Below are 24,300 nucleotides of genomic sequence, written 5' to 3' on the forward strand. Positions count from 1 at the left end.
AATTCAAAATTCATACTACTCCCTCTAAAACTACAAATATATAATCTATAATTTTTCTACCTATAAATCTCATTGTCTCTAAATATCTATGTTATTGTCGTTTCATTCAGTTGTCTTTGAGGATGTAGTATGGTTTAGTAGGACCATTAGGCCAGGAGGTTTAACACTGACTCTCTAATTTTGCCTTTGTTTTAAATTCTTTTAATCTAAGTTTTCTCATTTAAAAAACACACACACACACATATATACCTGCCCTTCCTGTGAAGATTAAAATGAGATAATGTATATGATAGGTGTTTATTGTAAAATGCTTTTCAAAGATAAAAAAAATATAACTGCTTTAATTTTTGCTTTTCTAGGTTATTGAATTTATGGAGACTTTTGTATTTGCTATTAAACTCCAAAGTCTGAAAACTGTTAGGCTGGTTTTTAAGATCCAAATCCAGGCTCCTAGGAAGAAAACCATTGGAGAATGCTCATTATCTCTCAGAGAGCTTAACGTACAGGAAAAGGATTACTGTTTGGATATAACACCTCCCTCAAAAATTTCAGTAAGTAATAATATTACATAACTTGATAAGTATTTTATACTTTATGGATTTTGTAGGAGAGAATAAGCTAATCATAGACTTAACCAAGCTTTTAACCACTCTTCCTGTAAAATAAGCTTTGGCTGTTTCATTATAAGTACTTTACACTAAGCACCATTAAGGTTTTTTTTGTTTCATATTTTAAAAGAAAGAAATCTATTCAATAAATTTACATTATAGCAACAGACAGCAGCTGGTTGCTTATAGAGAGCAAGAATCATAAATGACAGAGTCTAAATCAGAGATTGCTCTTTAGCTATCTTAAGCACATTGTTATAATTACCAGAAAACAGCACACCTGCCTATAAACCTGTTACAGTAAAATATTTCCTGGTTTCATAAACAACCTTCCCATAAGAAGTATAAATGTCAATAGTACTGATTGCTTTTAAGAACTATAATTTGCTTTCATTAACTTGACAGCCATATGTTGGTAATAAACTTTTACTAATCCATAAGGATTTAATTCAAGAGTAACTATGTAGACATATCATTGATTTCTATAGGAGACAAATATGCCCAAGGTCAAAACTTGGACAATTTAGCATTTATACCCCATCTCCAAAAAGATTTGAGGTTTATTACAATTTAAACAATAAATAAAATAGGACAATTTGTGATAAAGGCAGAAATGAAACTATGTAACAGCAACAAGAGGAATTGGTATTTGTGTTTCTATTAAAAATTAAAATTTTAAGTTTCTTGGAAGCTAAGGCACTACCATCTTTCCCCTTTTCCTATCATTTACTGCAAATGAACTCATTTTGGAGGCAGATTTTTCCCTATGGATTTAAGCTCAAACCTTTATCTTTCTTATGTATTTTATTACCTAGGTCCTTTTTAGAAAAGGGTTTAGTGAATGATGTAGTAGATAGAACTTACTTAAAAGTTTTATAAAAGTCAGAGCCATGGTTAAAATGGACAATTCCTTTTCAAATTATATTAAAAGCTGGAACTTAACATAACTTAAAAATTAGTAAGGGGCAGCTGGGTAGCTCAGTGGAGTGAGAGTCAGGCCTAGAGACGGGAGGTCCTAGGTTTAAACCCGGCCTCAGCCACTTCCCAGCTGTGTGACCCTGGGCAGGTCACTTGACCCCCATTGCCCACCCTTGCCAATCTTCCACCTATGAGACAATACACTGAAGTGCGAGGGTTTAAAAAAATTAGTAAAAGTTGTCTTGATGGATTTAGTAGCTTATGGTTCAGATATTTTGCTTTTTGATGGTCGAATGTAGTAATTCAGTGGGAAAATTTGGGAAATCTATCTGAATAGATAGTTAACATGTTTATTCAGCTATGACTTATAAATATCAGATATCTTAAGTAAACATTTGGTAAGTGCTGAACCCCAGAACATTTATAATTTAATCCTCAAAAAAGCATTTGATGTTCAGGTGAGAACCATATTCTTTAGGTCATAGATAGGAACAAAAGACAGTTGTAATATTCTGTTGTTTTCTATAATTTCTATTGAAAGTTTAGCCAGACTTGTGTTACTCTTTAGTAAATGGGCCTTGTAAGTAACTCTTGCATGGGCTGAAAGGAGTTTTTCTCTGAAAAATAACTCAAATCTTGATTTCCTTGCCTTAAGACTGGGGCCCACTCTAAATCATCTTGTACTCTTCTGTAAAAGTGATTTTTCAAGGAGTGAAGGTTTGATCATGTCACTCTCCTACTTAGTGAACTCTAGTGGTTCTCAGTTCCCTCTAGAGCAAAAATAAATGCCTTTGTTTAGTTCTTTCGAATCTGGCTCCAACTTGCCTTGGCAGACTTAATACACAGGTAGATCCTTAGAGATGATCCTTATAAATATCAACTGACATTATACAGTATGTCAGTAAAGAAGGTATAAGGAATTGAGAACAAACTGCTTAGATTACAACATAATTTGGAAGTCCCTCTGGGTCCAGTCAAATGGTTCTTCTATTCCTTTTAAGTGGCACTCCATTTTTGAATTCTCTGTCTTTGCATTGATTGTTCCCATGTCTAGACTGTATTCCCTTCTCACTTCTGCCTTTTAAGATTCCCTTGTTGTTTTTTCCAAGACTTAGCTTAAGATCCACTTTCCACATATTTCAGAGTGAAGTGCCTTCCCCTCCCATTCACTTTGAATCTTTTTTGAATCTACCTTAGCATGTTCAACTTGTCTCTTTCATAGAATGTAAGCTCTTCAAGGGCAAGGACTGTCTTTTAGTATTTTTGTTCTCAGCCTTTAACACAGTGCCTAGCAAATTACTCTACTAACCTCAGGAAAAAATGAAAGAAAATGTTTTGTAAATGGTAGGGATCATGAGATTATATTATATAACAAGAAGAAACTCTTCAAGATTATAAATGACCAAAAACTTACTAATTTCACAGGGCTATACAAAATTAAAATAAAAGAAAACAAACTGTTCCTGCAGAAAGTAGAAAAGATATTTAAGATAAACTCAGAAAGATAGATAAGAGTTATAGATATAGATATAGATAGATTAGACTGATAGATGAATGGATGGATAGATAGAGAGACAGAAAGACAGACAGACAGACAGATAGATAGAAAGATAGATAGATAGATAGATAATGCATTTACTAAGCCCTTATTATGTATCAGGCATTGATACTGAATGCTGAGAATACAAGCACAACCCAAAAGAAAGATGTTTTTTTCCTTCAAGTAGTTTACATTGTAGCAGGTGAAGAAAATACATAAAAAGGACCCAAGAAGAGGAGTGGAAAGTGCTCATGTGAGGAGCAAGGTGGAGAAAGGTCATCTGGGGAGTTGGGGGCTGGTCTGTGTTTGAAGTGAACTCGGTTTAAGGACACTCTCTGGTTAGGAAAAAGCATTTTGAGACTCTTTCCTAATGTTACAGGTTTTAGTTGAAGTGGTTATTATATGCAAATGAAATACTTTATTGCATTATAGAGGTCTATTTTAGGGCTAATAGTGTTCTAAGCATATGGGTAAGAATTGCTAAGCAACTTCTCTAAGACCTTTCATAAATATTTGCCAATAATAACCAGGAAGTTAGTCACTCCTGTGGAAACAGTACTGCTGGATTTGTTTTTAATAAGGGGAAATCTTATAAAAATAATTTTGGAGACATTGAATTATCATAAACTAAACTATTATATATTTTCTCTTATATGGGATCTTCTCAAGTTTGCAGAGCAGTTTTGCCTAGGTACATGTACTTACTTGATATATGAAGTTGGCTGTACTGTGAGTTGTATAGAACTTTAGTTAACCTGAAAGTATGAAGATTTCTAGTGTCCCCCTCCCCTCTTTTTTCCCCCCATCCTTATATACACATACATTTGTATATGAAGGTGCATCTTACTGGTTTCTTTTGTGACTTCACTTTTTTATGTCTTTTACTTAAATGAAAAATTCCCACTTGGGTGATAAAATTTTTGTGTGGTCATTATTTTGTAGTAATAAATAATATTATAAAATTAAAGCTTTATACATATGTAAATACAATTAAATAAAAACATCTGACTCTCATCCAATGTTTTAAAATTGTAATAATTGTAACTTCAGTCTTATGATCAAATTAATTCTCATTTATCCAGAATTGGTAAAATATGGTTCTGGGCTATTGAATGTGCTGGTTAATTGAGATCACTATTTAGAAATTATCAGTTTTCAAAGAACTAGAGCACAATGAAATACTTTTAATACTAAAACTGTACTGAATAATATAATTTAATATCTTTGTGGATTCAAATGGCACTTTAAAGCATTAAAGTCGCTTATGATTACCCTTACAAAATCAACAATATTGTACAGTATTTAGACTAAAAATGTCATAAGGAATTGAAAACAAAATATTTATACTATAACATAATTGGCATTTGATTAAAAAAACAACCCTTCTATCAGCATGTTATTTGTCAGTTGTCTCTTTGACATATAACTTCGTAAGCAATGCATGTCTTTCTGACACTAATTCGATGTTAAAGATTGAAGTTAGAACCTCAGTAATACCATGTAACATTTAATCGTCTTTTCAGCTTCCAACCTGCATTTCTATATAATCAACACTATAAAACATAAAAAAACAAAAGTAAGGATCTTTCAGTGTCTTGTCTTGAGAAGCATACAGTTTAGCTAAAGCTAAAGAAGGATATTTCTATTCTGAGAATTACTTTTCAAAATGTTTATTACCCTTTTAGTAGAGATATGAAAATTAAAAATTAGCTCATATTTGTGTAGCACTTTACGGTTTAAAAATCTCTTGTTTCACAACAACCTCATCAAGGAGGTATGTATGATGTGTTATACATTTTTCAGATGAGCAAATCCAATCCCTAAAATTGTTAAAAGCAAATCATTAAGGGAATTTGAAGAAATTTGACTTGGTATTGTTAAGTCTTGTAAGCAAGAAGGAATGCCATTGAATAATCCAAGAATTTGTGCTACAGTTTTTTTTATTAGAAAAAGATACCTTTGCAAAAAAGTTTAGAGTTCCAGGTTTCTGTTAAAATTTCCCTCTGTCAAATTTTAGGCTTGAACTTTTATGTAATGACAAATTTAGTTGGGAATGATCTCATATTTCTTTATATCTCAGTTGATATTGAAAAGTACTTAAATACACATGGATTAAGTAAAATTGGATTTCTTTTGTTATGATTTTGAAGACCCTGTATGTTATCTGCATGACTGATCAATTTTCTTATGAAAGCTTTGATATTAATAACATTATGTACAATTTTTTCATTCACAAATAAAATCTAGTAACATTGGCAGATAGGAATATAATTTGAAAAAAGTTTTAGAAGAAATGATTTGGAATTTTTAGCTAAGTTTTTGTTTCTAAAATGTTCTTTCATTACATGTATAAAATAAAATATATATTATGTATACATACATAAATATAAGAGATATAAAAATAAAACAAAACTAAGAAGTGAACATTTATAATTTATGCAGTTAAAGGAACAAGTAATATGTTTGGATTTTGAAAATTCTAGGACCTTGCTGAACTGGATTTGGATCTATGACTACACTACTATTAAAATGAAATCTCTTTGAAAGAAGAAAGGAAAGTGATAGATTTACAATGAAAAATAATTAAGAAAAATTACCATGAAATTTTCTGCTTTTAAAAATTTCTTGTACTGCTTTGATTTTGAATGTTTTAAAAAAATCACTTTTTTATTTTTTAGGAAAAGAATAGTGATGATAAAAATGAACAAAATTACCAGCATAATTATAAGCCCATGTAGGTTTTTTATAAGCCAGATTTGGGTAAAAACATACTAATATGCTATATTTTGTAGTTGCTGAAGATTTTCCTTTATATGAACCTCTAACGGTAGCTTATTAAAAAAAAACCATTCTGTTCAAATTCTGCTTAAATTGGAAGCCCAGAGTTAATTTTCAGTCATGAAGAATTCATCTGTTACCAGAAGAGACTAATTTTATCCCTGTTTTTTATTTGTTTGAGAGAATATACCTAGCAATTATATCTTTTTTTAACCTAGATTTTTAAAATCTTTTATTTTTATGTGATCTACATTCCCCTCTGATTCTCTTCTATAATTCTTCCATAGAGCTATAATTTATAACAATTAAAACCATCAAAACTGATCAACTTCTCAAAATTGATCAGAAAAAAATCTCATGTAAAAATGTAGTGCCCTATACCTGTGGACAGGTAGCTTAGGTGATAAAGTGGTTAGACTCAGAGGTCTGGAGTCAGGAAGACCTAAGTTCAAATTTGATCTCAGACACTTACTAGCTATGTGACCCTAGAAAAGTTACTTAATCCTATTGGCCTCAGTTTCCTCATTTGTGATATGAATTGGAGAATGAAATGGCAAACCATTGCAGTATCTTTGTTAAGAAAACTCCAAATGGGGTTTTGAAGAGTTGGACTTGACTGAAACAATCGAACAATAACATGCCTGTGGATGCTGACCTCTGCAAAAGAATCAGTCAGTAATCTTCTCTTCTTTCTTCTTTGGGGCCAAATTGGTTCTGTATAATTTTGCATTGTTCATTTTCAATTATTTTGTTGTCATTCTTTCTGTTTACATTGTAATCATATGTATTTCTTTGCTCTGATTATTTCATGTTACGACACTTAATGTAGCTATGTGCTTCTCTAAATTCATCATGTTCATTATTTCTTTTTTCTTTTTCTTTTTTTTGGTGCTGCTTTTTATTTTATTAATTTTTTTGGAAAAATTTTATTTAATTAATTGATTTAGAATATTTTCCCATGGTTACATGATTCATGTTCTTTCCCTCCCTTTTCCTCCCCTCCCATAGTCAATGAATAATTCCACTGGATTTTACATGTGTCATTGATCAAGACCTATTTCCATATTATTAATATTTGCATTAAGGTGATTGCTTAGAGTCTACATTCCCAGTCATGTCCCCATCAACTCATGTGATCAAGCAGTTGTTTTTCTTCTGTGTTTCTACTTCCACAGTTGATAGCATTCTTTCTCATAAGTCCCTCAGAATTGCCCTGGATTATTACATTGCTGCTAGTAGAGAAGTCATGTTCATTATTTCTTATAGCACAATAATACTCCATTACAGTTATGTACCATAATTTCATTTTAGCCATTCCTTCGGTGATGCATGTCTACTTATTTCTAGTTTTTTGCTACCAGTGTAAATGTTGCTGTGATTATTTTGATGTATGTTGAGTTTTTCTTTTTATGAGTAATATTTTTTGAGCTTATGCCTAACAGTGGAGTCTTTGGGTCAAAAGGTATAGACATTTTAGTGATTTTATTTACACAATTCCAAATTAACAAGTATATTTTAATTTGTTTTTTTTCCTATAGTTTCATGTTCAATGAATTGCTTTTTACTTGGTAAATCCAGATTTCTTGTGATACAGTGAATTTTAAAACTTAAAAGTCAGGCTTCAGAAAATATATATAGCTTAATAAGTTGAACCTTTTAAATGATTTAGCCAGAAATAGGGTTACTTTCTTTATTGACTTTATGCAAGCAATTATTTATGTAAGCAATTGTTCAACAATGGTATTTTAATTAACTAGCAAATATTTTGAGAACCTATCCCTGATTTATAATGTGGATAGTCAATATTGTACTCTCATACCAAAATTTTCATATTACCATTTTTTCCCAGTTCTAAGTATTATTTATTTTCTCTTACAGTTTTTACATATATTTCTTTAAGTTTATTTTTCACTGGAGCTATTTTTGAAGCAGTGTGATGGGATGGCTTGTACTATATTCACACAGCTGCTTCTTAATTATTTCAAAGAGTTCCATGCTGACTTTTTCTTTTTGTTTCTATTTCCTCTTTATTACTTTCTTTGTGTATTCATTACTGCTCCCTGGTTTTCCATTACTCTTTTTTTCTTCTGCATCTTGCCTACGTTTTTACAAGAAATTTCTTTTTCTTGCCTAGCAGCGTTTCAATTTTTCTAGTCTTTTCTAGAGCCTTAAATAATCTGTATGTTATAAGGTGGCTTCTTGATTTTCCAGTCTTGGCAACAAACTCTCTCCTTGATGTATTCTTGAGGGAGTGGGGGAGTTAAAGGGGGCATGGCTGTTCGAACTTTCAAGTATTTTGATTCTAAATGTCCTTTCTAGAAAATCTTTTAAAAACTTGTTCCCTAGCATTATATCCAAGTATATTATTTATCTAATGAAGACCATTCTGCATAACATTACTTAAGGATCAGATTTCTTTTTTTCACACTGTAGACTAAATTATCCTTTCTCTCACTGATATAAGAGGAGATAGTGGTGGAATGAGTGTTTGTGTTTATAGAATCAATGGAACTTAACTCCATAATCATCACAAGCAACTTTGGTTTTGAATATTTGTAGAAGTCAATGCTTTCTAGGTATTCATATTTGAATTTTTCTTCAAAGCACACCTCCCCCTTAATCTTAACTATAAAGAAACCCTTTTTTCTTACACAGATGTGTCATGCTGAACTTGAAGTGGGGACTTGTTTTCAAGCAGTCAACAGCAGGATTCAGTTGCAAATTCTTGAGGCACAACACCTTCCAAGCTCATCTACTCCTCTAACTTTGAGTAAGTTCAACAACATTTGGTAAAAGAATATTTAAAAACTCAAATAAGAGACTTTTAATATTCTTAACATCTAGGATATAATGCTGTTGTCATAATTTTTATGCAAGTATTATGCCTTTAATTTTTATGTTGATGTTTTAAAATAATCAGTTTAGAAATCTTGGTCATGGTTCTCTTAGGTTTTATCCTTCTTAACCCATTATAGCTGTGTTGGCGAACCTATGGCACATGTGCTGGTGGGGCTGCTTCCCTCCCCTTTTTCCACATACTTGCAGACATTTCTGTCATCACCTGCCCCTCTGCCCAGCAGCTTAATGGGAGCACTTCCTCCCTCCCCTGTCTGGGGTAAGGTAGAGGGGTTCATGTGTGGCATGAGGGTTGCAGTTTGGGTACTTGGTCTTTTAAAGGTTTGCCATCACTACCCTATAGTAATTGGTACCACTTCTTTATGTGTTTCCAGTCTAGGTAATATTAAAGATGGATACCTTATACTTTCCACTTTTTCTTATTGACATGGAAGGTTTGCTAACACCTGAAACTTAACTATAAAAAACAGCCAATTCATTTCCCAACTATAGCCCTCCAAAATCCGATTTTTTGAGTTTTTCTACTACCTTCCTATCTCCTGTTTCAAAACTATAATCAGTCTTCTGACTTCTTTATCTCCCATATCCAGTCTTTCACCAGTTTTTTTCATCTTTCCTCATAATATCTCTTGAATTCATCTTTTTTTCCTGTTTCTACAGCTAATCCTAGCCAATGGCTAATATTTATATTGTATTTTAAGGTTTGTAAAGAGTTTTACAAATGTCTCATTTTATCCTCACAATAACCTTGGGAAGTAGGTGTTATTATTACCCTTCTTTTATGGAAGAGAAAAGTGAGGCAGAAAGTGATTAAGTGCCTTGCCCATAGAGACACAGCTAATAAATGTTTGAGATCAGATTTGAACTCAGGTCTTTCTTTTTGACTTCAAGTCCAGTCCTATATTCATTGTTTCCTACCTGCCTAGTAAGTCAACACTAATTTTATCTGTGTTCCTAATCCTTTCAGAATAATAACTTGAATTTATAGTGCACTTTATGATTTATAAGATATTTTTCCATAGGATAGCACATTTGAGAATATTATCATTTAGATAATAGATAAGATTACAGAAAACAGATGAGGACACTTAAGCTCACAAATGTGTCACACTTCTTTTAGTTCCTATTCTTGTCTCCTACTCTGTATACAGCTGTTAGAAGATGATTCTTCTGATATAACTTTTATCATGTAGAAAAATTACTTTTAAAAATAATAATTTTAAGTTCTCAACCTAGACTTCAAAGTTCTTCACAGAATGCTATGTCTTCTTATAAAGTCATCCCTTCTCCAGTCTCTCATCACAGGAAGTCCTCGGTGTTCTACTCTAAGGGTCTTAATTTATTTCTGCAAAAGATCTAAGTTGGAATATTTAAATCCTGGTCAATTTTCTATATACAAGCTTATTTAGTTAGCAATATATATGGAATAATGTGTTTGTAATAAAAATAGTAAAAAATTATAATGCCAGTAATTTTTTAAAAAGCAAGGAATATTAAACTGTTTGTAGAAAAAAGTTGACTTTGAAGGAGTGGAGATAGTTGTAGAATTGTGAAGATTTTGAAGGAGGCTTGAGTACTTTAATATATTAGTCAAAAATGTAATAAATGAGACAGCTAGATATCCCATCCCCTGAGCCACCTAGCTGCCCTGAGATAATAATTTTTTAAAAGGAAAAAACAAATAGTTGATTTTCTTTGGCTTGATTCAGATTGATTACTAGCCTGACTCCTAAGCATTCTTAAAGACAGGATAATGTAATATAATGTAAAAAGAATTGGAACTTAGAGTCAGAAGATGCATATCTGAGCCCTGATTCTGCCAATACACATTTTTGGGCAGTTTTCTTAAACTCTCTAAATTTTAGTTTCCTTTTAAGTAAAATGAATGTGATACTCCTTGGACTACCTTCTTCACAGGACTGTTTGTGATTCAAATGAAGTAAAGAATGTAAAACTACTCTTTAATCATAAAGCAAAAAATAGATATCAGTCATTATAGTATTATTATGCTTATAAGTTTTTTTCTTTTGAGGGAGTGAGGCAGATGGGCTCACACACAAAAAAGATAGAGAAGAAAGATATTCCTTATATAATTTGGCAAGGTTTAGAAGAGAATAAGTTATAGAACAATTGCGTTCTTTATTGGTAGAGGGAATTACCTGACTGATATGCCCATTAAATCACAGGTGTGGACAGAAAAAGGTTATTTTGGCTCAATGTAAGGGAAATTTCTCTAAAAAATTAGAGCTGTTTGAGGATGCAAAATTGGCCATCTGAGGAGATAATGAATTCACCATCACTAGAGGCAGCAGTGTGCTAGTAAATGTTTAACAACTAGCTCTCCAAAAATGCATGAAACATTCTTAAACAATCTGCATTAACATTTCTCTATCACCTTTTAAAGTTTAGTCAATCAACAAAATAGTAAATCAAATTCTAATTTGTTGATATTCCAATTTCTGAGGTAGCAATGCTTCCATTAAAAATATAACAACTAGTTCATTCTGGTTTGAGCCAACATATTGGATGGAGTGTTGGACTTGGTCCCTTCTAACTCTAAATCTATGAACTCATACTATTCAGAGGTGATATGGATTAGAGGGACCTTTCCAAACCTCAAGATTCTTTGATTCTGTGAAATCTCTTATTTGGTATATCAGAATCTGTATAGAAGTATGGATATGTTCTACCATATAATTGCTCCTCCCATTAAGTTATCCAAAAGGAAACCAGAGTCAACTTGATTGACTTGCCACCTGTTTTGCAGTCCACTGTTCCCTTCTTCCCCACCTGGAACAGCAACCTCAGGACCAGACCTCTAGAGACCATGCCCCACCTTTTTAAGGAAGTTTTTCTATTCAGCTTTGGAACTCTATCTTGGGATCTGAACTATTCTGATAGGCTGGTGAGTTAGTGCAAATTTAATTAAGCTATTATATCCAGCTGGCTCTAGACCGGGGATGGCAAACCTATGACACATGTGTCAGCACTGACATGCGTAGCTATTTTTGATGACATGCGGCCTCATACAAAGAAGTATGGGGTTGCATGCCGAGGATGAAACATTTGCTGTAGTGTAGTATAGACACTCTGTGCACTACAGATGACAATTCTACCTATATTAATTTACCTATTGTGGCTTATTAAATACAGTTATATATTATAATTATACATTTTTGTTATTTAAACTATAAATATCATGAAATTATGATTTTTTTCTCGAAGTGACACACCACCCAAGTTATGCTTATTTTTTTTGGCAAATTTTGACACTCCAAGCTCAAAAGGTTGCCTTTCACTGCTCTAGACTGTCCACCAGGAAACTAGGGTTTTTTATCCTGGGCATCTTGTCTCTGCCTGTTTCCCCTTCCCTCCCTTTTTCTACCTCCCAGCTATGGAAATTAAAAGGGTTAATTTGATTTTTTTATGGTGTATTCTCTTCCTTGTTTGGTTAAACATTCTTCCTCAGCCATAGTAATCAAAAGGACCTGATCTCATTCTCTTCTAGTTTTTTGTTTGTTATGGCATAGCCTTTTATATTAAGATAATATTCACTTTATATTAAGATAATATTCATTTTATTCACTGTTAGAGGATCCACTTTTTAGTTCTTCAGCAATTCTTGTCAAAAAAGCAGTTTTTCCCTAGTAATTTGTGTTTTCGGATTTATCAACCATTATTGCCATTCGGTTGTTTTCTGGTCATGTCTGACTCTTTGTGACCTTATTTGGGGTTTTCTTGGCAAAGATACTAGAGTGGTTTGTCATTTCCTTCTGCAGATTACTATTATTAATATTATTATTTTAATAGATGGAGAAACTGGGGCAAACATGGTTACTAAGTAGGTTGCCCAGGGCCACACATCTAGTACGTGTCTGAAGCCAGATTTGAACTCAGGAACATAAATCTTCCTGACTCCAGGCCTAGAACTCTACCTACTATGCCATTCTCATTAAACTCTAGACTATTATTTTTGGTTATTTATGTTTTTTGCTTATCTGCTTAGTCTGTTCATTAATTAAAAAACTTTTTTAAACCAGTTTCAAATAGTTTTTATGACAACTGTCATGTACTGTAGTTTTAGATTTGGTAATGCCATGGACTCTTCATTTGGACTTTTTTTGCGTTACTCTTGAAAATTCAGATCCTTTGTTCTTCTAAATGAAATTTCTCATTATATTGTCTAGTTCTAAAAAGTATCCCCTTACTAATTTAATTTCTAATTCAATTTTGGAAAGTAATGTTTCAGTAGAGCCCAACCATGAGTAGTAAATATCTCTATAATTATTTATACCTGTTTTTTTTTTACTTTTTTTTTATTTTAAACCCTTAACTTCTGTGTATTGACTTATAGGTGGAAGAGTGGTAAGGGTAGGCAATGGGGGTCAAGTGACTTGCCCAGGGTCACACAGCTGGGAAGTGTCTGAGGCCGGATTTGAACCTAGGACCTCCCGTCTCTAGGCTTGGCTCTCAATCCACTGAGCTACCCAACTGCCACCTATACCTGTTTTTCTTCCTTCTCAAACACTTTAGCCTTTCAGATTGTTGGTGTCCAGAAACCCAATGACTTATAGCATCACTCCCCCCTCAAAAAAGAAAAAAAACCAAACAAACATAGGTATTATTGCATGTTAGATTTCATTCTCACCCATAACTGTGGTACTTCCTTAATCCTGAACTCTGAAATTTCACTTTCTGATCATAACTTTCTGGTCCTCTTATTTCCTTACTCTTCAGTCTATTTTTGAACTCACTACGATGTTTAGTATTTCCATAGTTTTCTATTTTTCCAATCCATGTCCTTTGTTATATCCTAACTTATTTCCCTTCACTGTCTGAACTATAGTAAACCAGTTCCATGATCTTATATCTTTGAATCCTTTCTCCCTTGTCTTATTGTCTTGTCAAAGCACAACTCTTGGTAATCCTGTTTGTCTCCTCTGCTCCTACTCCCCTATTCCTGAATACTGCTGGAGGAAGTTAACAAAACCTTGCTGACTTAGGACCACTACAACTTTGTTACATAAATGCACCTGGATTCTCACTGATACATAACAATCCTTTTATTTATTTCTCTTACCACGGCAGGCTTTTCAAACTGTTCTCTCTAAAGCTCTCTCTTCTACTTCCCAGCAGATGATTTCAACTCCTACTTTTATTGAGAAAATAAAGGCCATGTCTTGGGAGCTCCCTTTTTTTCCTTTAGCTCATATTTCAATGTCCCTTTGTTTCTTTTGCTCCATTGTCTTATCTTTTACTCCATTCTCTGAGCTAGACTTAATCCTTTCTGTCCTAGGACTTCTATTTGAGCCCTCCACCTTGTCTTTTCTAGGAGCTTTCCCCTTCAATTCTTCTTCTTTTTTTTAAAAATCAATTTACTGGTTCCAGTGTCTTTCCCTTTCATACTACTTATTTACATGCCCAAATCTCCTTTATCTTAATCCTTCACTTGGCTGCCATTTCCTTATATCTCTTCTTAAGTCACATGCCTTGAAAGATAATACCTAGACTCCTTGCCTCCTACTTTCTCATGTCCTACACACCAGCAGTTGCCTGACATTGTTTTCTACAACATTACCAATGATCTTTTTAAAAGTAAATTTTTATTGAATTTTTTTGTTGCTGTTTTTATATCATCCAAATTTTCCTTACATCCCTCCCTCTTTCTTCTTCCAGCGATCTGCCTCTTATAACAGTTTTTTTTAATAAAAAGGAAAACAAATAAAAGAAGAAAAAACCCAACAAAACTAACCAATATACCAACTTCCCATCCCCAAAGATTATATGTAATTTTGACACATTGGATTTTTCAATTTGTTATACCCTGATTCTCTTCTCTTCCTAATTCTCACTTTCCTTTGCTGGCTCATCATTATCCATACTCTTTTTCCCTCTTATCCCTTCCACCTACCCACAACAATAGGTATATTCTAGGGCTCTATTCTGAATTCTTTCTTCACTATATATGTTCTCTTTATGATTTCATCAGCCTCATTGTTTCTTTTTTTTAAACCTTTACTTTCTGTCTTAGAATCAACATAGTGTATTGTTTCTAAGGCAGAATAGTGGTAAGGAATAGGCAATTGATTGGGGTTAAGTGACTTGCCCAGGGTCACACAGGTAGGAAGTATCTGTGGTCAGATTTGAACCCAGAACTTCCTGTCTCTAGGGTTGTCTTTCAATCCCCTGAGCCATCTAGCTGCCCCCAGCTCCCATTGTTTTAATAATCATCTTTGGATAGGGCATTCCTAAATTGATATATTCAATCCCAAGTTCTCCTTTCCCACATAACCAACTGCCATCTGAATCTTGGTACCTGAATATTTCATAGACATGTCAAACTCTATATGTCCAGAAAAACCTTCTTTCCCATCTTCTTTCAAACTTACCTTTTATTCTTGTCACTACCAGTTCTTCTAGGCACTTTAATTTGAAACCACTACAATAGCTTATATGAGTCATGTATATAATCATATAATATTTGTGCTGGTTGAAGACATAATAGGATTCAAACCTGTGTTTTCTGCCTCCAAATCCAGAGCTCTTCCCACTGTTTCATGGTGCTTTCTCACATATTTACTCCTATGTTCTGTCTCTCATTTCACCTTTATTTTTTTCCCTAAGACCTGAGGGACTACTTAGATGTTGAGCTTCAGAGGGCAGTAGAGATCAGCACGCCTTGCCCCTCTCATTTTCATAGGAAAAAATTCAGGCCCAGAAAATTACATAACTTGCCCAAGGTTACATAGGTAGTCACATGCAGCAAGTAGCAGAATGAAATTTGTGCCCTGGTCCTTTGACTGTAAATCAGTGGTTAATACAATCCTCTTCTTCTAATTGGCCTCTTGGTCTTGTCCCTCCTATGTCTTCCAGGATTTTATTCCATCATCTTTCTTTTTATGCATCTTTAATTTTTCTTTCTCTACTGGTTTCTTCCCTTTGATACATTCAGGTGTTTCCTATTACAGAAAAACCTTACTTTAACTCTTCTATCTGTTTAGCCTTTCCCCCTCATTTTCTATCATTCTTCTCAGAAAAAAGTGTACTTACTCCCTACATTCATTTCCTTACCACCCATTGGATTATCTTTGCCATTCTATCAAACTTATTCTTCTCACATCTGTTAAATTTTCTACTTTTCACCAAATTTAGTACCCTTTAAAAATGCTCATTATCCTCAGTATCTCTTTTTTATTTTCCCTTTGACTTCTGTGATGTTGCATTTTTGAGCTTCTACTTCTCTGATTTCATTCCATCTGTCTATTTTACTGACTATTCTCCTGTCCTTTGAATATGTGGTCCCAGGACTTCATCCTTTGGAGTCATATCTTCTTTATTATATTCATTTCCTTGTTTATTTTATCTGCTCTTGTTACTTTAATTGATAATTAATGATTAAACATTTATTAAGCACCTATGTGTACCAGGCACTATGCTAAATGTTGCAGATACAAAGAGGCAAAAGATAGTCCCTACCCAGAGTTTCTCTTTCTCCTAAACCTGGCTCCCTTATTCACTGAATGCAATTAGTGATATTTGGTCTGGGCACTTAACACATTTTACCTTGTACCATTACTATTCGTGTCCGTGTCTTAGCACTCTCTTATATTAAAAGTTTTTGGAAGGCAGGGACAGAATTTTAAGGTTTTTGGATTTTGTTGCGTGCATAACTCTTTAAAGAGTGCCTTCAACATGTTTATTGAATTAAATATTTTATAATCTTAGAAAAATTCACTCATGATTCCATCTTAGTCCTGGCATATTTGGAAGCGGGCATTTGTTACTGACTTGCCTGGTTTCTCTCTCTCTGAGATTGTACTACTTGCCATTTATTTATTATTCTGTCATTTTTATAGAGATTTATTTATTTTGGACAACTAGGTAATACAATAGATAAGAGTGCCTGGCCTGGAATCAGGAAGACCTGAGTTCAAATGTGGCCTCAGACAATTAACATCTGTGTTAAAGTCATTTAACTGAACAAGTCATTTAACCCTATTTACCTCAGTTCCTCATCTGTAAAAAATAAGCTTGAGAAGTGGCAAACCACTCCAGTATCTTTGCCAAGAAAATCTCAAATGAGGTCATGAAGAGTTGGACATAACTGAAATGATTGAAAAACAACAACCACTATTTATTCTAAGTTCTCATGTTTATTGGCAAAAACTCTTCTTTATGAAAGTTCTAGTTATTCTACGTAGAAATTTTAGTTGCTACCAAAAATATAGTATCTGATAATTTTCTTGATTTAATTTATATCATCTACCATTTCTTATTTTACTAATTTTAGTTTTTTAGGTGTAAATTTAATAATGACATCAATTTTGATGGTATTCTACCCCTCTCCCTAAGAAAAGTTCTCAGGTTTTAATATTTAATCATTTCATATGCATGTAATGCTATAGAAAGAGCCTGAATTTAGGCGATTCATGTTGATATCTCGACCTTGGGCAAGTCACTTGACCCCTATCGCCCACCCTTACCACTCCTGGGCTAAGGACGGTCCCTAGCCCGGATGAAAAAAGAGGAGGGTTGGGCGTGGGGCTAGCAACCCCACCCTGTAAAAACTACATCTGCTAAAGAAACTGCAACCTAAAGTAGGGGCAGCTGGGCTAGCTCAGTGGGTTGAGAGCCAGGCCTAGAGACGAAAGGTCCTAGGTTCAAATCCGGGCTCAGACACTTCCCAGCTGGGTGACCCATTGCCTACTGGTTGTGGCCCTATGCTCCTAGAATGGAGTCCCAGGATAAAAAAAAAAAGGTTGATATCTCGTATCTAACACTTAATAACTGCTTGATCATGGACAAGTAATTTAACCTTAGGGAAACTGAAGTATTTCATTTATAAAATGAGGACAATAATATATGTACTTCCTATTTTACAATATTCTGATATGGAAAATGCTTGCAGTTACAGTACAATGGCCTCTATTTTCTCTACTTAAATAAAAGCCAACTAATCTTTTCCCAATTTTTCATTTTCTAGATTTCTTTGTGAAGGTGGCGATGTTTAGTTCAGGTGATCTGATTTACAAGAAGAAGACCCGTCTACTAAAATCCACCAATGGAAGAGTAAAGTGGGGAGAAACAATGATTTTTCCATTTACACAGAATGAGAAAGAAATTAATTTTCTTATCAAGCTTTATAGTCGGAGTTCAGTAAGAAGAAAACACTTTGTGGGACAGGTTAGTTTTATTTTTTTAACTTTTGGGGGCTTTTTCCGTCTGTCGTCTGGCTACATTTCATTACATTTCAAATTCAGTTCATTAGCAAACAGAAAAAAATAAATTATAGGCCGTGAGGTGATACGTTGGCTAGAGTACTGGGCCTAGAGTCAGGAAAACTCATGTTTCTGATTTCAAATATGGCCTTAGACACTTACTATGTGACTTGGGCGTGTCACTTAATCTCTGTTTGCCTTAGTTTCCTCATCTGTAAAATGGAATAGTAATTGCAGCACCTATCTTCCAGGGTTGTTGTGAGTCTAGGAACATTATATTTGTAAAGTGTTTAGCACAGTACCAGGCACATGGTAGATGCTATGTAAATGTTAGCTATTATTATTTTCATCATCAACATATGGTTCTTTGTAGTGAAAGTCTAGCAGTTCAGATTAATAGTACAAAAGACAAAATTGATTATTCTTTGTTAAGAGTCAGGTCTTATAAGAAGCCATGTCAACTATATGCCCATAAATAAAATATCAGTACATTTGATGGAAGTGCTTGAATCTGTTAGGATTTCTATTAAAATAGGATATATATGTGTGTAAATTTGAAAAAAAATATTTTTTTCATTTTAGTCAGAAAGCCAGCATTTTTATACTAGGAACTATACTATGTTATGGAGTATTTTATAGTCTAACAGGAGAAATAATATGCAAACAATTATGTGCAAACAATATATATGTAATATATTTATATTTATATATGATCAATTAGAGATAATCAACAGAGGAAAGGCACTAAAATTAGAACTTTTATAAATCAGGCTGTGGTTCTAATGAGAACCCCATAGAGATAGGGATAATTAAGTAAATTCATATTAATTTTCTATCAGACATTGGATTCTTTTCCAAATTATATTTTATAATTAATCTGGGTCTGTTTACATATGAGTAAATAAGTTATGTTAGACTTACTAGTATGAAAAAAGTTTTTGCACTTTTTTTCCAGTACATGAAATAATGTTTAGAAAAGATATGTCTTGTTCTATTTTTATGACTTCCTACCATGATGGTCTAAATAATGTAATTCACAAATATTTAAAAAATATTATTTAATTTATATAACAATAAGATCTGTCCTTTAATTCTTTGCAAAACTACCTTTCTTTTCTCTATTTTATAGGAGACCAGCCATAGTTCTTTTATGCACCTTTATGCTAATAAGCATTTCTATAGTTTTGAACAGTAACATAGGAAAAATGTTAAAAAATTAAAATATATAACTCTAATTTTAAATTTTCATTCTTTCAAATTTTTTTAAAAGACATTTTATTTTCCCAATTACATGTAATAACAATTTTCAACATATTCAAAATTTTAAGATCCAAAGTGTCTCTCTCCTTCCCTACCCTCCCCCATCCCAGAGATAGTAAGCAACTTAATCTGTGTCGTACATGTATTAGCATGCAAAACACTTCCAGTTGGTCATTGTTATAAGGGAATACTCATATAAACCGAAAATTCAAAATAAAAAGTATATAAGAGAATATGAAAAATAGTATGCTTTGATCTGCATTTCAATTCCAACAATTCTCTCTGGAGATGGATAACATTCTTTGTTATAAGTCCTTCAGAATTGTCCTTGGAGTAGATAAGTCTTTCATAACTGTACTTCCTTTTCCATTTGGTCAGTTCTACTTTTTAGGTATTATTTTCTTCATTGGATTTTTGTACCTGCTTTTCCATTTGTCCAATTCTGCTTTACATTGTTTTCATTTCTCTTCTTCATCTTTCTTCTACCTCTCAGTTGATTTTTGAAATCCTTTTTGAGCTTTTCCAGTACTTTAGATCAATTCACCTTTTTCTTTGAAGTTTTGTGGGTAGCTGCTATGATCTTACTATCCTTTTCTGTCTATACCTTGCTCTTCCTTGTCTCCATAATAGCTTAGTATTATTAGGTTTTATTATTTTTAAAAATTTTATTAGGTTCTTAGGTTTTATCCTTTAAATAAATAAATAATTGTTGTTAATTATTACACATACTAGAAAATATATTTCTGTATTATTAGGTTTAGGGTTTTTTTTTGTTGTTGTTATTGTTTGCTCATTTTTCTAGTCTTTTTTCTTGACTCTTACTTTTATCCTAAAGGTGGGCTCTATTTTCAGGACAGAAGGGACATTGTCTTAAACTTTACTTTTTCCTTGCTGCTACTATTAGCTGAAGTTCTTGGTTTCCACAAGTTTCAGATTTTTTCAAGATAATAAGATGGCTTGTGGGCTGGGAGCTCTGAAACCTATCTCCTACTACTGATTTTGTTTCCCCCAAGAATTACTGATGGCTTTCAGGGCTCAGAGCACTGTAAACTACCTTGTGTTCATGGCCTTACCTCAGGCTTGGGAAAGGGTTTCAGACCTCATTCTGGACTTGCATGGGGTTCAGGTCTTCACTGTAGGCTTGGGCAAGAGTTCTGGGCCTCCCCAGCTAAGTGCACTGCCAACTGCCCTACATTGGGACTTGAGGCTTCACCTTGAGATTGGGTGGGGCTCAGAGCTTCATTCTGAGCCTGTACCAGATAAATACACTGTTCTGGGACTATAAGCCTCATTGCAGGCTTGTCCTAGGGCTAGGAACTAGGGTATGGGGTACTCTGCTATTGATGTAAGGGTTTTGTCTCAAAATTGGCTTAGCCCCAGGTTTAGAACCTGGAACAATAGTTGTAGAATTGTGTGTGGCTTGCTGTTTTCTTGTGCCAGTATTTCTTGGTGCAACCTTGCTCTGGGCTATGCTCCCCTCTCACTCCAGTGAACCACTTTCTGCCTACCTTTCAAATTGTTTTCTGAAGGAAAATTATCTTATTCCATCCTTATGTTGGTTCCATCACTCCAGCATTTGTTTTGAAATATGAATTCCAGGTTGGTTGGAAAGGATTCTCAGACTGGTTCAAGCTTTTCTACCTCTACTCTACCATCTTGGCTCTGCCAAACACTTTCATTCTTTACTTGAATTTCAAAATCTTATACTTGTAACTTTACTATTTCTAGTGGCATATATGGTTCTCAACTAAGACTTGGTGTTAACTTTAGAACATTTTAAAGCATATATTCCTTAGTTCAAAATTTATTTTTGTTGATATTTTTTAACCCTCATTTAGAAAATGCTTTCCTTTGGGGCAAGAGTCAATGCAACCCAGAAATATTTTAGGTAAAGAAAAAAAAGAAGCATGGTGCTGAATTTGGGACCTTGGAGAATTATAAAATATTAGAGTAAAAAACACTTTAGAAACAATCAAGTACAGTGATGGCAAACCTTTTAGTGACTGACTCCCAAAACTGCAACCCTCATGCAGCATGTGAGCCATCCACTTATCCCAGACAATATGTTGTTTACAAAAATACACACTTAAAAATGAGACACATATAGAGTAAAAATAAAGGGCTGGATCACAACATACTGTACCTTAGCTGCTACAAAGAAATGAGAGGTACCAAACATGGTCTCTGACAAAGTTAAAGATAAAATAAATCTAATCAAAAGAGATAAAAAGGGAAACCACATTATGTTAAAAAGGTACCAAAGATGAAGTATTAACAATTTAAATCAATATGTACCAAATATTATAGTATCAAAATTTTTAAAGGAAAAGTTACATACAGAAATAAATAACAAACCAATAATAGTAGATTATTTAATCTCCCCCTCTGAGACCTAGATAAATCTAACAACAACAACAAAGAAATCAAGAAAATAAACAGAATCTTAGATAAATATAATAGATAGCTGGAGAGAATTGAATGGGATTAGAAATGAGTATACCTTCTTCTCAGTGGTGCGTGGTACCTTCACAAAAATTTACCATATATTAGGGCACAAAAATATTATAGTTAGATATAGAAAAGCAGAAATATTAAATGCAATCTTCTCAGACCATAATGCAATAAAAATTGTTTATAATAAGGGACCATGGAAACTAAAAGTAAAAATGAATTGGAGACTAAATAACTTAAAGAATGAGTAGATTAATGAACAAATTATTGAAACAATAAATTATTTCATTAAAGAGAATGATAATGAGACAATATGCCAAAACCTGTGGGATGCAGCAAATGGAGTAATTAGAGGAAAATTCATATCTCTAAATTTTTATATAAGTAAAATAGAGAAGGAAAAGATTGAATTGTGAATACAATTTAAAAAAAACTAGAAAAAGAACAAATTAAAAATCCTTGCCTAAACATCAAATTAGAATCCTCAAAATTAAAGGTGAGACCAGTAAAAATCAAATGTAAAAAAACAAAAGCCATATATAGGTATGAAAAGTGCTATAAATCACTACTGATTAGAGAAATGCAAACCAAATGAATTCTTAAGATATCATACCCATTAGAATGGCTAAAATGACAAAAGAACAAAATGACAAATATTGGGAGTGTGTGGAAAAACAGGGACACTAATGCAGTATTTGTGAAGCTGTGAATTGATCCAATCATTTTGGAGAACAATTTGGAATTGCCCCCAAATAATTAATAAAACTGTATATACCCTTAAAGCCAGCAATGCTACTAGCCTGATTTGTTTCAGGGAGATCAGGGAAAGACGAAAAGAATCTATATTTTTCAAAAAATTGATAGCTGTTCTCTTCGTGGTGACAAAGAATTGGAAACTGCAGGGAAGCTCATCAATTGGGGAATGGCTGAACAAATTGTGGTATATGGTGGTGATGGAATACTACTGAACCATAAGAAATGATGAACAGACTTGTTTTTTAAAAACTCGGAAAGAATTACACAAAATAACGAACAGTGAAATGAGTAGAACCAGAATAACATTTCATACAGCTATAGAATCAATGCTGGAGGTGTAAACTGTGAATATTACCTCTAGAAAGTGAACAGAAAGGTGAAATATGAAAGACTTAATTTATATGTACATGTTGGTTATCTTGAGAATATTTTTGTGATACGAGGAGGGTGTGAAGAGACTGGGACACCTATAGACAGAAATTATTATGTAGATATGAAAAAAAGTAAGCCCAACATGTAGAAGATTTGTGATTTCACTTTCTCAAAATCTCAAATAATTCCAGGAACAATTAAGATATGCTTAGTTGAAAATATGTAAACCAAAAAGAATTTTTGACATTAGGACTATTAGTTTTGTTACTGACTAATTGATTTCATCATTAATTCCTTTACAGATTTGGATAAGTGAGGATAGCAACTGTTTTGAAGCTGTGAACCAATGGAAAGACACAATTGCAAATCCAGAAAAGGTTGTTATCAAATGGCACAAATTAAATCCATCTTGAAGATTGTAGGAATGAGTCTAATAGAGGACTTTGGAATTTGGAATATCTGTGATTTCAAAAATTTACTCTCATTTTTAAAGGGGAAAATCATTGCCTTTCAACATACTTGATATGGTTTAGCCTAATAAATAATGATTGTTACCAGAAAAAGAAAAATCTGTGTAAAATATTTTGGATAGATGGGAAAATAGGCAATAAAGTGAAAGATAGTTATTAGTAAAGCAACACAAATAAATTTCAGATTAGATGAGAACCCTGAGTATAGTTTTTGCTACTCTGTGTTTGACATTTTCCTAAAACTCTAATCATATTTTCAAAGCTTCATACATTAGAATCAAGTATCTGATAACAACTAATATAAGACTGGAAGACTTCTACTGCCAAATGCTTCTGTCATAGTAATTACTGACTGTCTCTGTTTTTTGGAATATGTTCACATACATACTTTCTCTGAAAGGCCAAATATATTTAATGAAATATTTTCCCCTGACTTTTTCATTCTCTGTGTATATGAAGAAAATTTGACTCATGTATATTATAATCTTTTATTCATAATGCATGACTTTGCCACTTTGTAAGAGCTATGTGAATCTCCAAAAGCTAATGAGTCTCTGAAACAGGAACTTAAGTAAACCAAATTAATCTCCAGAAGACTGAAATTTAATTGAAAACCTAGAATCCATGGATTTTGAGTAGTTTCTCAGTTTGGCCAAATGTATGTGCTTTCATCCTTCAAGTATTTTACTGTTCATTTTGTATTAAGTTAAAATGAGATCAGCATTCATGTGGCCAATCCTAATTAAAAGAACGATGTGAGGATGAGTGGAAAACTCAACATTTGACATAAATCATTTCCATGTTTTTTTTTTAAACATGAATCACTTTTCTCATGGATTGGAATATTTGCCTGTGTTTCCATACAGGCTGACTTGGTTATATAAAGCATCAAGTAAATATTTATTTTTGGAACTTGTTTTCAAGTGTTCATTAGAACTTAGTATATAGGAAATTTGATCTTATTTAGAGATATGAGTTGTTGGCAGAGAGGAGAGCATTCTGTTTAGTTATAACAACATCTTGATCATGGAGAGATTGGAGGGTGGAGATATCAAACTCATGATTTTGCTCTT

General features: G+C 33.1%; 1 protein-coding gene across 2 annotated transcripts in view; it reads left to right on the plus strand.

Annotated features, from left to right (window-relative positions):
- Positions 1–23,647, plus strand: part of TC2N (tandem C2 domains, nuclear) — a 41,179-nt gene extending 17,532 nt beyond the window's left edge. The window contains exons 8-11 of one of the 2 annotated variants that reach the window (XM_044662148.1): positions 360–551; positions 8,500–8,614; positions 17,684–17,883; positions 23,060–23,647. In XM_044662148.1, coding sequence (XP_044518083.1) covers positions 360–551; positions 8,500–8,614; positions 17,684–17,883; positions 23,060–23,170 — 618 coding nt within the window. In that variant the 3' untranslated portion in view covers positions 23,171–23,647. The remainder of the gene's footprint in view (positions 1–359; positions 552–8,499; positions 8,615–17,683; positions 17,884–23,059) is intronic. The other variant, XM_044662149.1, reaches the window with a different exon arrangement.
- Positions 23,648–24,300: the final 653 nt, after the last annotated feature.

This window comes from Gracilinanus agilis, chromosome 2, assembly GCF_016433145.1.
Source record: "Gracilinanus agilis isolate LMUSP501 chromosome 2, AgileGrace, whole genome shotgun sequence".
NCBI lineage: Eukaryota > Metazoa > Chordata > Mammalia > Didelphimorphia > Didelphidae > Gracilinanus > Gracilinanus agilis.